A 15139-nucleotide genomic window follows, 5' to 3' on the forward strand; every position below is an offset into this window, starting at 1 on the left:
TTCATCATGGCATATCCATTTTTAGTCTCCAGAGGACATTTGTTTTCATGCTTTTATTATTCAATTCTGATAACTAAATCGTTTTTGCACTATTGTACTTTTGCATCTCATGAATAATATTTGCAAACATTCTTCACATTCACATTCTGTTTTCCACTCTGCATCTTCTCATTATCTTTGTAGGATTTTTTGACTATATTTTTGATTATGTGAATGATTCCAGGGATATAACTAATTTGTGTATTTCTTAAATATTTTTTACACATGTTGGAAAGTTTCAATATTTGTTTAGTTTTTTCTGCGTGGTATCGTCATCTCTGACATCTTCCATTTTTTGTCTTTTTTATATTGTTAAATTGTGTTTAATAAAGATACATATTGTATTTTTAGAAATGGACTACAACTCCTATTCTTTATTGAGTCAGATTTAGATGCAGATGTCGCTAGTGACAGCTAGATATAGAGGGTCAAAGAACCAATGACTGCTAAAACAGATTGTGGCTGATGCAGCATGGCGTTGGCTATTTTATATCGATATTGATAAAAACAAAGAATGTAAATTAAAACAAAAATAAATGCAGAACGATGCACTATTTTTTTTATGAATAAATCAGCAATTCTAGTGCAAATTAGTATATGTTGCTTTAAATTTATTGGTACATTATATAGTACTTATACACAAGTTTTATTATTTACATTCACATGTAGCAATGCAGTAAAAGATTCCACAGCATAACTCAGAAAATACATCGGGATCAGTTCACTTTGTATATACTGTATACATAAAGAGCAAAAATGCTTCTAGTTTATAGTTTTCAACAGACTGCTTCCAGGTCTGCACCCGATGACTTCCTGAACTCAGTCTTCAGATTTGTCACCTAAAGTGGGAAAGTAATCAGAAGCAGAAACAAGTGTTTAGAGGTGACAATTAATAGTCACTTGTAAAGCTGAAAAAAAAACCTAAATCAGACTTTTTTTTTAAATATTAAACTAGAGGAAGAAAAGGAAAAACAACAAACAAACAAAAAAGATTCAATGAATTAACCATAATGTTTTGTGGCAGAGACTGCAGTTATACATCACCCGGGTGAAAGCCTGCTCACATGGTCTGTACTATCCTCTGGCTGATGTGTTGCAGGATGTGGCCGCATCTCGACAAGATTCGGTATGTGCGAACAACAATAACTGGGGGGGTGGGTGTAGAGTGTTGGACCACATTCTTCTCTTGAAGTGGCGTAACAAGAGTCAGATGGGCTCCAGTGCAATTTGGACTTGGGCAGGAAAACACCCCCCCCCCCCCCCCCGCATGTATGGGTACTTGTAGGGTTCTAAATCCTAAAATAACATACAAGTTGCTCCCCTGCCTCATTATTTAGTTTTGTTCCCCATCCTGGTATATATGTTCATCATTCCAGGCCCATCCTGGTATATATGTTACCCATCCTGGTATATACAGTGGCATGTAAGTTTTGGCACCCTTTCACAAAATTACTGTTATTGTGAACAGTTGAGCAAGTTGAAGATGAAATGATCTCTAAAACGCATAAAGTTATTGATGACACATTACCTTTGTATTTTATGCAAAAAAACCCCCCCAAAAAACAAAAAGACTATTTTCATCTTTAACATTTGAAAAATTGCAAAAAGGAAAATGGGCGGATGCAAAGGTTTGGGCACCCGAATAGATTTGTGTACTCAGATAACTTTGATCACGGTTTCAGACCTTAATTAGCCTGTTACAGCTATGGCTTGTTCACTATCATCGTTAGTAAAGGCCAGATGATGCAAATTTCACAGCTTTATAATAAAAAAAAAAACATCCTCCTCTCACTTGTGCCAAAAAACAGCAGACATGGGTTCTTCTAAGCAGCAGCTAAGGGCCGTTTCACACATCCGGCTTTTCGCCGGATTGTCGAATCCGGCGCACTCCAGTACAGTACAATGGCAGCATGGCAACTTCCGGGTCACATGCTCCGGTCACATGACAGCATGTGACTGGAGCTTGCGGCAATGCCATAACCAACAATATAACCCCACATATCAACCCAATAACCCCACATATCACCCCTTCGAGGAAGTAAAATGTGAAATGCGCATTAGGGGTGTTGCTTTTGGCTGCCACAAAGGTTATTACATCCTCCATTGTTTCATTAATCTCACTTATGTTTTGCTTTCCATCTCCAGTTCGTGGATGATGCACAGTACACTTTAGCACTTGCATATTTTCGCCAAATTTCAGTTATTTTCACAAATAAAACGCCAAAAATATTGTCCTAAGTTTACCACTAACATAAAACACAATATGTCATGAAAAAATTAAATCAATCACTGGGATCTGTTGAATCGTTTAGAGTTATAACCTCAAAGTGATGCTGATCAAAATTTAAAAACATTGGTTGTTAGGGAGGTGAAAAAAAGAAGAACCCAAGAAAGAACTACGCAAAAAGTTGATCATACTACTACTAATAATTTAAAATATCCTAAAAGTTTATTAGTACAATAATTAGACTTAAAATCACCATGGGAAAAGTGCTCAGTTAAATTTATCACCCACAACCATAAAAATGAGCTTATAAGTGCAACCTTGCAAAAAATGACATATACAGTTGAAACCAAAAGTAAAATAATATCTAAAAAGACAAATATGCATGTTTTTTCTCACTATCTGACATGAAATCAGAATAATTCTCTCTTATTTTAGGTCAATTAAGATGACCAAAATTATTTATATTTGCCAAATGCCAGAATGAGAGAAATAATTTTTAAACGCATTTTTATTACTTTCTGCAAAGTCAAAAGTTTTCAACCATTTAACTAGTATTTGCCCTTAAACTGTATGACTTGGGTCAAACAATTTGGATATCCTTCCACAAGCTTCTTACAATAGTTGATAGGAATTTGGGCCCACTCTTCCTGACAGAACTGGTATAACTGAGTCATGTATGTAGGTCGCTGTCCAGCGGTGAAACGCGCGTCGGGACTTGCTCTGTCACCTCGTATCTTCACCCCAGGAATCTTCCCCTCAACCATGTTTTCAGGTAATTTACTATATATTATATATATATATATATCTATATATATATATATATATATATATATATATAGATATATATATATATATACACATACATATATATACATATATACATACATATATATACATATATACATACATATATACATATATATATATATATATATATATATATATACATACATATATTGCTTAAGTGGACATACACACACACACACACACACACACACACAGCTTTTTATATATATCACATACATACATACATACACAATACAGACCAAAAGTTTGGACACACCTTCTTATTCAAAGAGTTTTCTTTATTTTCATGACTCTGCAAATTGTAGATTCACATTGAAGGCATCAAAACTATGAATTAACACATGTGGAATGAAATATTTAACAAAAAAATGAGAAATAACTGAAAATATGTCTTATATTCTAGGTTTTTCAAAGTAGCCACCTTTTGCATTGATTGCTGCTTTGCACACTCTTGGCATTCTCTTGATGAGCTTCAAAAGGTAGTCACCGGAAATGGTTTTCACTTCACAGGTGTGCCCTGTCAGGTTTAATAAGTGGGATTTCTTGCCTTATAAATGGGGTTGGAACCATCAGTTGTGTTGTGCAGAAGTCTGGTGGATACACAGTTGATAGTCCTACTGAATAGACTGTTAGAATTTGTATTATGGCAAGAAAAAAGCAGTTAAGTAAAGAAAAACGAGTGGTCATCATTACTTTAAAAAAATGAAGGTCAGTCAGTCTGAAAAATTGGGAAAACTTTGAAAGTTTCCCCAAGTGCAGTGGCAAAAACCATCAAACGCTACAAAGAAACTGGCTCACATGAGGACCGCCCCAGGAAAGGAAGACCAAGAGTCACCTCTGCTGCTGAGGATAAGATTATCCGAGTCACCAGCCTCAGAAATCGCAGGTTAACAGCAGCTCAGACTAGAGACCAGGTCAATGCCACACAGAGTTCTAGCAGCAGACACATCTCTAGCTGCTAGGAAACCACTGCTAACGACAGGCAACAAGCAGAAGAGACTTGTTTGGGTTAAAGAACACAAGGAATGGACATTAGACCAGTGGAAATCTGTGCTTTGGTCCGATGAGTCCAAATTTAAGATCTTTGGATCCAACCATCGTGTCTTTGTGCGACGCAGAAAAGGTGAACGGATGGACTCAACATGCCTGGTTCCCACCGTGAAGCATGGAGGAGGAGGTGTGTGATGGTGTGGGGGTGCATTGCTGGTGACACTGTTGGGGATTTATTTAAAATTGAAGGCATACTGAACCAGCATGCCAGCACAGCATCTTGCAGTGGCATGCTATTCCATCCGGTTTGCGCTTACTTGGACCATCATTTATTTTTCAACAGTACAATGACCCCAAACACACCTCCAGGCAGTGTAAGGGCTATTTGACTAAGAAGGAGAGTGATGGGGTACTCCGCCAGATGACCTGGCCTCCACAGTCACCAGACCTGAACCCAATCGAGATGGTTTGGAGTGAGCTGGACCGCAGAGTGAAGGCAAAAGGACCAACAAGTGGTAAGCATCTCTGCGAACTCCTTCAAGACTGTTGGAAGACCATTTCCGATGCCTACCTCATGAAGTTCATCAAGAGAATGCCAAGAGTTTTCAAAGCAGTATACAAAGCAAAAGGTGGCTACTTTGAAGAAAATAAAATATGAGATATATTTTCAGTTGTTTCACACTTTTTTGTTAAGTATTTCATTCCACATGCATTAATTCATAGTTTTAATGCCTTCAATGTGAACCTATAATTTTCAGTCATGAAAATAAAAAAACTTCTTTGAATGAGGTGTGTCCAAACTTTTGGTCTATATTGTGTATGTATGTATGTATGTATGTATGTATGTATGTATGTATGTATGTATGTATGTGAGATATATATATATATATATATATATATATATATATATATATATATATATATATATATATATATATATATATATATATATATAAGCTGTGTGTATGTGTGTCCACTAAAGCAATCTGCACCGTCACATTTACAATCACAAAATTTTGCACAGCCGCCTCATTTGACTCAGGGAATGTCACAGACTATGTTTTAAGGGGAAAATGTAACCCCACCCTTTAGTTATTTGCCAAAAAACCTACTTGCATTACAGTCAATGGAGCTGGGAGCTACAGGTCATTAATAGGAGCTCTGATTGGTTGCTATAGGCAGCAAAGGAAATTCCTAGTATCAGACAGCTTATATGTGAGGTAATAGATTTCGGTACACACAGACACACTCAGAAACAGACACACAGACAGCCACACACACACACACACACACACACACACACACACACACAAAAAGTCATACACAGAGAAATACAGAGACAAACACAGACAGACTCAGATCACACACAGAGACAGACAGACACACAGAGGCGGTGACAGAGACACAAACAGAGGCAGACATGCACAGACACACAGAGACAGAGACCCTCACAGAGACAGAGACCCACACAAGACACAGAGACCCACAGAGACCAACAGAGACCCACAGAGACAGAGGGGAAAAGGACAGATACTCTGCAAAAAATTGTGCACACCAATGTAAAAAGTGCAAACTCTTTATTATATCCAAAACACACAAACAAAACAACAAACGTGTGCAAAAAGTTTAAAATCAATAAAAGACATAAAAGAGTTGACACACAGAGCTACAGAGACACACACACACACACACACACATACACACACACACACACACACAGCGAGATAGAGAGGGAGACAGGGAGACAGACAGAAAGGGATAAAGACAGACAGAAAGGGATAAAGACAGACAGAGAGGGAGACAGACAGGGAGGGAGACAGACAGGGAGGGTGTTATTGACAGTATTCAGTGTTATATGAATGTATCCAAAATAGCAGGACTCAAAATGAGGTTTGAACTGTACTCAGACATGGGACTTTCTGATCATAAGACTTTCGTGATTCATGCTGACTTAGCGTAATATAAAATGATGAAATACATATACATATATATCTCAGAATAAACTCTTTTTGCCATTTAGCCAATAGAAGTGTACATATTCTTAGCTCCTATCCATCTGACTTCTTAGATCACTCTATACCAATATCTGTCATGAACACAGCCTGCAGGCTGTAGAATACTTCTTGGAGATGGGCAATTGGGATCCCCTATTACAGAGTCTTATTCTTGAATTATTGGAGTTCACTTTGACGCACAATGTCTTCACCTTCACTGTTCTTCCTCCAGCGGCGTGGCACTACGATGGGGGCGGCTTGCGTACCTTCATATGCTAACCTCTTCCTGGGGTTCTGAGAGTGTGAGATGTTTGGCGGCGGTGCATGCGCTAGCTCCCATGCCTGGCTCCGTTACATTGACGACATTTTCGTCAAATGAGAGGAAACGCCCCGGAGCTTGGGGACTTTGTGCGTCTACTGAACTCCAATTCTTATAACATCTTTTTAACGTATCAGGCTGATGCAGCGAGGATCGATTTTCTGGACCTCACGATATCAAACAAAAATAATGGCGCCATAATCACCGATATCTTTAAAAACCCTTTTCGGTTAATACATTGTTACACGCTTCCTCTAGCCACCCTATATCAACTATTAATGCTATTCCCCCTGGACAATTTATTCGGTTAAAACGGATTTGTTCAGATGGGCAAGTTTCTGAGGATCGGGCTAGAGAAATGCGATCCAGATTTACCAAAAGACAGTATAGTGCTAGATCCGTCAAAAGGGCATACCAATGTGCCAAATCAGCACCCAGTGATCAACTCCTGTTGAGATTTAACCCTGAAAGGATGCGGCTTGACTAACCTAAGGTGAGATTTACAGTCATATAAAAAAGTTTGGGCACCCCTATTAATGTTAACCTTTTTTCTTTATTACAATTTGGGTTTTTGCAACAGCTATTTCAGTTTCATATATCTAATAACTGTTGGACATTGAAATGAGGTTTATTGTACTAACAGAAAATGTGCAATCCGCAATTAAACAAAATTTCACCGATGCAAAAGTATGGGCACCCTTATCAATTTCTTGATTTGAACACTCCTAACTACTTTTTACTGACTTACTAAAGCACTAAATTGGTTTTGTAACCTCATTGAGCGTTGAACTTCATAGGCAGGTGTATCCAATCATGAGAAAAGGTATTTAAGGAGGCCACTTGCACCACTTGCAAGTTGTTCTCCTATTTGAATCTCCTATGAAGAGTGGCATCATGGGCTTCTCAAAACAACTCTCAAATGATCTGAAAACAAAGATTATTAAACATAGTTGTTGAGGGGAAGGATACAAAAAGTTGTCTCAGAGATTTAAACTGTCTGTTTCCACTGTGAGGAACATAGTAAGGAAATGGAAGAACACAGGTACAGTTCTTGTTAAGCCCAGAAGTGGCAGGCCAAGAAAAATATCAGAAAGGCAAAGAAGAATTATGGTGAGAACAGTCGAGGACAATCCACAGACCACCTCCAAAGACCTGCAGCCTCATCTTGCTGCAGATGGTGTCACTGTGCATTGGTCAACAATACAGCGCACTTTGCACAAGGAGAACTGTATGGGAGAGAAGAATGCGAAATGTATGTGATGCGAAAGAAGCCATTTCTGCAAGCAAGCCACAAACCGAGTCGCCTGAGGTATGCAAAAGCACATTTGGACAAGCCAGTTACATTTTGAAAGAAGGTCCTGTGGACTGATGAAACAAAAATTGAGTTGTTTGGTCATACAAAAAGGTGTTATGCATAGAGGCAAAAAAACACGGCATTCCCAGAAAAGCACTTGCTACCCACAGTAAAATTTGGTGGAGGTTCCATCATGCTTTGGGGCTGTGAGGCCAATGCCGACACTGGGAATCTTGTTAAAGTTGAGGGTCGCATGAATTCAACTCAGTATCAGTAGATTCTTGACAATAATGTGCAAGAATCAGTGATGAAGTTGAAGTTACGCAGGGGATGGATATTTCAGCAAAACCAAATCCAAAACACCGCTCCAAATCTACTCAGGCATTCATGCAGAGGAACAATTACAATGTTCTGGAATGGCCATCCCAGTCCCCAGACCTGAATATCATTGAACATCTGTGGGATGATTTGAAGCATGCTGTCCATGCTCGGCGACCCTCAAACTTAACTGAACTGGAATTGATTTGTAAACAGGAATGGTCAAATATACCTTCATCCAGGATGGAGGAACTCATTAAAAGCTACAGGAAGCGACTAGAGGTTGTTATTTTTGAAAAAGGAGGATCTACAAAATATTAATGTCACTTTTATGTTGAGGTGCCCATACTTTTGCACTGAACAAATTTTGTTTAAATGCGGATTGCACATTTTCTGTTAGTACAATAAACCTCATTTCAATCCAGAAATATTACTGAGTCCATCAGTTATTAGATATATTAAACTGAAATAGCTGTTGCAAAAACCCAAATTGTTATAAAGAAAAAAGGTTAACATTAATAGTGGTGCCCAATCTTTTTCATATGACTGTATGGCGAGCTTTGCACACTACGACATCACAGGTGCGATGTCGGTGGGGTCAAATTGAAAATGACGTACTTCTGGCATCGCATGCGACATCGTTGTGTGTAAAGCCTAGATGATACGATTAACGAGCGCAAAAGCGTCGTAATCGTATCATCGGTGCAGCGTCGGCGTAATCCATGATTACGCTGACGCGACGGTCCGATGTTGTTCCTCGTTCCTGCGGCAGCACACATCGCTGTGTGTGAAGCCGCAGGAGCAAGGAACAGCTCCTATTGGCCGCCTGCCGTGTGACGTCGCAGTGACGCCATACGACCCGCCCCCTTAATAAGGAGGCAGGTCGCCGGCCAGAGCGACGGTCGCAGGACAGGTGAGTCCATGTGAAGCTGCCATAGCGATAATGTTCGCTACAGCAGCTATCACAAGGATATCGCAGTTGCGACGGGGGCGGGCACTATCGCGCTCGGCATCGAAGCATCGGCTTGCGATGTCGTAGTGTGCAAAGTGCCCCTATCTCAACCTTTAACCACCAATGGGATCACATCAGACAAATTCTCACTAAACATAAGTCAGTTTTACAAACTGAGCCATGTTTGAAAAAGATGCTACCCCCTCGTCCTCTGATGACGGCACAGCGTGGCAGGAGCCTTCGTGATATATTGGTAAATAGTCACTATGTACCACGAACTGGACTACACTTTTACACCGGGCGTCCAAAATGGGGATGCTTCCCCTGTGGCTCCTGTATCACATGCAGTCATAACATCATTAGAGCAACTTCCTTTGTTTCCTCTGATGGGTCCAAGAGTTTTCAGATCAAACATTAATTTCCTTCAGTAGCACAGGCATGATTTATTACGTCATGTGTGGCTGCGGGTTAATATATGTAGGACTGACTAGTCGTGAGCTTTGGACCTGTACGAGGGAACATGTTAGAGATATTGTTGCAGCCAAAAAAGTCAAGCTTGAAGATATTGGAACCATTAAAACAATCCCACGTCACTTCAAGATGAAGCATGATTCGGATCCCTCCAGCTTAAGTGTTAGAGGGATTGATCGTGTTCATCTTGGATTAAGAGGGGGAGATATCCTTAAGGCGTTGGCACGTATTGAGTGTCGCTGGATCTTTCTCCTGGGCACTGTGGTGCCAAATGGACTTAATGAGAGGCAAACTTTTGCCTCGTTTTTGTGATCTGCCTTTTTGGTGCGTTTCTCCTTTTGCCTATTATGGGTAATCATATTCCCTGGTTTTTTTTCTGGGAATTGGTTCTTTTCTCCGGTAATTAGTTCCTCCAATTGCATCTCCTCTTGTTGTAAAGAGCTTTTAAGATCATTTGTTTGCAGTGGTCTCTATCTGGTTCATCTCTTTTAATCTGATTTTATTTCTGTTTACCTTATTCACAGTTCACTTTAGGCCCAGTCACACTAAACAACTTACCAGCGATCCCAACAACGATACAACCTGATAGGGATCGCTGGTAAGTTGCTAGGAGGTCGCTGGTGAGATGTCACACTAAGCGACGCTCCAGCGATCCCACCAGCAACCTGACCTGGCAGGGATCGCTGGAGCGTCGTGGAAGCATGCTGCGCTTGGTAACTAAGGTAAATATCGGGTAACCAACCCGATATTTACCTTGGTTACCAGCGCACACCGCTTAGCGCTGGCTCCCTGCACACCTAGCCACAGTACACATCGGGTTAATTACCCGATGTGTACTGCAGCTACATGTGCAGAGAGCAGGGAGCCGCGCACACTGCTTAGCGCTGGCTCCCTGCTCTCCTAGCTACAGTACACATGGGGTTAATTACCCGATGTGTACTGCAGCTACATGTGCACAGAGCAGGAGCCGGCACTTACAGCGTGAGAGCGGCGGACGCTGGTAACGAAGGTAAATATCGGGTAACCAAGGTAAGGGCTTCTTGGTTACCCGATGTTTACCGTGGTTACCAGCATCCGCAGAAGCCGGCTCCTGCTGCCTGCACATTTAGTTGTTGCTCTGTCGCTGTCACACACAGCGATGTGTGCTTCACAGCGGGAGAGCAACAACTAAAAAATGGCCCAGGACATTCAGCAACAACCAACAACCTCACAGCAGGGGCCAGGTTGTTGCTGGATGTCACACTAAGCAACATCGCTAGCAAGTTGTGCATCAGCAGCGATGTCGCTAGCGATGTTGCTTAGTGTGACGGTACCGTTTGTCTTGTGGCTTTATACTGCCTGTACTGGATTCTCTCTCATATGTGATGCCTTGGATATAAGTATGAAGCTACAACGCCATTGATCTTCTGGCCTTGGGATATTACGACCATATTTATCACGCTATGTAATTGATAACTGTCACTGTCTGGGTGGCTTTTTATCAATTTGCCCTCTGATGTAATATGCTTTATGTATATTGTATGCAACAAAGTAAGCTGTACTAGGCCTTTCAATTATTGACCTGTGCAATGTGATTTATAGTTGCTTACTATTATATGTTTAACTTATTCGCGGCATATATTCTATGAAATCTACTTACCCTTACTGCTGCCAGCGTCTATCAGTGTCATTTGCGGTGCACACTTTTGGGTTTGCGGTCTCAACATGCGGTCGGCGCGGCTCTCCTTGCAGTGTCTCCTGGGTTTTGTGATGTCATTGGGAGATTTTCCCAACCCAGTGGACGCTGGAGTAGCCGTGGCTGCCGCTGCAATTCACCTGAAACTCCTAAGTGCGCCAGGTGTCACACATTCCTTGAGATCTTGGCAGGCATATAACCCTGCACTTCATGTCCTTGGTCCATGGTCCCCTGAAGAAGCGTCAACATGTGAAACACATGTTGGGACTCGTCCCCACATCTGACCACATGATCTTGCAACACACTTGTAAGCTCTGCTGTGCATTCGCTGTAATTCATCTGACACTCCCTTGGTACTGGATTTTTTTTATCCAGGTTTCTGGATTTTGTCAGATTAATGCTCCTAGGGTGTCTTTTCTGGTGGTTTTTGTCCTCAAATATATGAGGGTGTTGTGTAGCAGCCTTAGCATTAGAGCACTGAAATATTTTCTTCTTTTTACATGTGGTCTTATGTAGGGAATCTTTCTCACCCTTCTGTGTCGTTGTACCCGTCATTTCTATAATTCATGTATGGTTATATTTCCCTGCACTAGTTTTGATACGAATTAAATAATACTATTTTTATGTTTGTAGTGCTGTTTTGAGTCATTGAGACCAGGGAAATGCATGTATTTACAGACAAAGTTAAAGACTTTCTTTCTCTCTTTTTTCTCATATGCATTGAAGTTGTTACCTTTTAAATTCAGTAATGAAGTTTATTATTGCTTCTTATGGTTTTGTAATTTATGACTTCTTTTATTATTCCGGTACTTCCTTAAAATAAACCAGTCATTCTTCTACTCGGACGTGTGGTCATCTGTAGTCTATATAGATATATTGCATGCATGTCTGACATTTGACTCATAATTTGAAATGCAGACGGTTTAAGAGGTTAATGCCTAGATGGATGGCATTCCCCCAAATTCATTCTTATCAGTTGGTGCCTCAACGTGTGGCTAACATGAAATGTCTGGACGAAGGACAGCCGTGACATCGCCTCCATTTCCCAAACGGACCACATGAAGGGGGACATTGCGCAACTCCACAAAAGGTTAGAAAACTTATCTTACCTTAACCCCTTCAGCCCCCGGGCATTTTGCGTTTTTTTTTTTCCTTTTTCTTCCGAGAGCCGTAACTTTTTTATTTTTCTGTCAATCTTGCCAATAAGGGCTTGTTTTTTGTGGGACGAGTAGTAGTTTTAAATGATACCATACGTTTTACCATATTGTGTACTGGAAAACGCCGAAAAAATTCCAAGTGCAGAAAAATTGCAAAAAAAGTGTGATCGCACAATAGTTTTTGGGATATTTTATTCACCGTGTTCACTAAATGGTAAAACTGATGTGTCTGTGTGATGCCTGAGGTCAGTGCGAGTTTGTAGACACCAAATATGTACAGTTCATGTATAGGTTTACTTGTATCTAAGGGGTTAAAAAAAATTCACAAGCTTGTCCAAAAAAAGTGGCGCATGTTTTGCGCCATTTTCTGAAACCCGTAGCGTTCTCATTTTTCTGGATCTATGGCTCAGTGACCGCTTATTTTTTGCTTCTCGAGCTGACGTTTTCAATTATACCATTTTTGTGCAGATGCTACGTTTGATCACCTGTAATTGCATTTTGCGCAAAATTTGCGGCGACCAAAAAACTTAATTTTGGCGTTTGGAATTTTTTATTGCTACGTCATTTACCAATCAGATTAATTGATTTTATATTTTGATAGATCGGGCATTTCTGAACGCGGCAATATAAAATGTGTGTATATTTTTTAATCCTTTAATTTCCAATGGGGTGAAAGGTTTTTAATTTTTTAAAACTTTTTTTTTTTTTTTTTTAATTTTACTACTCCCCCTAGGGGGCTATAGTGATCAGCAATCTGATCGCTCTGCCATATCTCCAGATCACAGCTACAGAGCTAAGATCTGCAGATATGCTGCTTTACTTTCAATGCAGGCAGTATTCCGGCATTGAGAGCATGTGACTCATGTTAGCTACAGGCGTCATCATATGACCCAACTGTGTTTCAGTGTGGGAGTGGGGTGTCGGCTAACAGAGTCCAGACACCTGATCACCGATCTTTGTAAAACAAGTCCTAGTTCGAATCCGGTCATAATATCCCTTAATCAGCTGCATAATGTGTGTTTTATCTGTTCGTGCAAGTATGAAAGTAAACTTGTTAAATTATTGGGTTGCTGCTGTGAACAGATGTGTAGAGAAAAGAGGAAGTGCTGGAAGCTAAATTCTGCTGGTATGAAGAGAGTTATTTGAAGAACTATTTTTTAACTGTTTAACTGAGGTATTACACTAAGGTAGTACATTGTTTGAGGTGGTGCATTAAGAGCGTGATGGGTCCAATAACTGATCTGGTTCCAGTCATTCAAAAAGAGGAGACTGGGGAGAGTTTTAGTGTTTACCTGTCAGGTACAGAGTTTATGGTTTGTGCCCTGGCTGTATTCTGGCGGATGGGAATGCGTTCTTTCATGACCCTAGGGGGATAATAGCATTGGAAAAAAAAATCCTTGACCTTGATTAGTTTGTTTGGATCGTCTTGTCTCTATGAGGTATCTGCAGTGTAAACAGACTTTGGAGCTCAAAATCTCTGTAGATGGTTTAGATGGTTGGAATATAGCTAGGGTGAATGAAGTTGCCTGCCACCCAAGTGATAATGGCTTTGTGATTCACTCTGGTACTTTACCATGCAAGGTGTTCAGATTCAACATTTATTAAAGATTTATAGGTATTGCTGTGGCTAATCCTGAGGGTTTGTTGTTGACTGAAATTGAATCTAGACGTTTGTATAATCCTGTGAACATAGGCAGTTCAGGTGCAGAAGGAATAGGGGAACACCTGAGAAATATGTTGAAATGCCCAAAAAATAGTGTTAGGTATTTGAAGACCTGTAAAATGGGATCAAATTAGACTGCACCAGGTAAGATTAGCACAATTGAATTAGTATGTGAGAGATGGTGAAAAGCATGTTGAAAATATGAAAAAATTCTCCCCTGGAGGCAGATTAGGTGAGAAGGAGAGATTGAGGTGGATAAAGGATGTGATATTGAGTAAGAAGGTTTTACAAGATGCTGAGGCATGGTATCAAGGGAATTGAAGAAATTGAGATGGATTGAAGACATGTAATTCTGAATCTAGTAAATACATGTCTAGTGCATCATCTGTGAAAATGGCTTCTCCCAGGCCCATCAGAAAGCAATGCCTCCACCCTATAAGCTGCCCCAGAGGGTTGGACTTGTGTAGTCTGTCTGACACAAAATGATTTTTTTTTTTTTATTTCTTTCAGGAATGAACGGGGGTCATCGCTGCGCTAATCACTGATGGGGGTTATTGATCCAGGTCCTTTATTGCATGAACATATATAAGTCTATGCGTTTCAGGGGTCTCAGCCCCTTCCTCAGGACAGTATATAAAAGACAGGGACAATATAACGACAGAGAGCGAGACCGCCCGACAGAGGGAGACCGCCCGACAGAGGGAGACCGCCCGACAGAGGGAGACCGCCCGACAGAGGGAGACCGCCCGACAGAGGGAGACCGCCCGACAGAGAGGGAGGGAGACCGACAGAGAGGGAGGGAGACCGACAGAGAGGGAGGGAGACCGACAGAGAAAGAGAGATACCGACCGACAGAGAGGGAGACAGACCGACAGAGAGGGAGACAGACCGACAGAGAGGGAGACAGACCGAAAGAGAGGGAGACAGACCGAAAGAGAGGGAGACAGACCGAAAGAGAGGGAGACAGACCGAAAGAGAGGGAGACAGACCGAAAGAGAGGGAGACAGACCGACAGAGAGGGAGACAGACCGACAGAGAGGGAGACAGACCGACAGAGAGGGAGACAGACCGACAGAGAGGGAGACAGACCGACAGAGAGGGAGACAGACCGACAGAGAGGGAGACAGACCGACAGAGAGGGAGACAGACCGACAGAGAGGGAGACAGACCGACAGAGAGGGAGACAGACCGACAGAGAGGGAGACAGACCGACAGAGAGGGAGACAGACCGAC

General features: G+C 41.1%; 1 protein-coding gene across 1 annotated transcript in view; it reads right to left on the minus strand.

Moving 5' to 3' along the window:
* Window positions 1–629: 629 nt before the first annotated feature.
* Window positions 630–15139, minus strand: part of LOC142296301 (uncharacterized) — a 184160-nt gene continuing 169650 nt past the window's right edge. The window contains exon 5 of the mRNA XM_075339725.1: window positions 630–878. Within this exon, the coding sequence (XP_075195840.1) occupies window positions 859–878 (20 nt within the window). The 3' untranslated portion in view covers window positions 630–858. The remainder of the gene's footprint in view (window positions 879–15139) is intronic.

The sequence above is a fragment of the Anomaloglossus baeobatrachus genome, chromosome 3 (assembly GCF_048569485.1).
Source record: "Anomaloglossus baeobatrachus isolate aAnoBae1 chromosome 3, aAnoBae1.hap1, whole genome shotgun sequence".
Taxonomy (NCBI): domain Eukaryota; kingdom Metazoa; phylum Chordata; class Amphibia; order Anura; family Aromobatidae; genus Anomaloglossus; species Anomaloglossus baeobatrachus.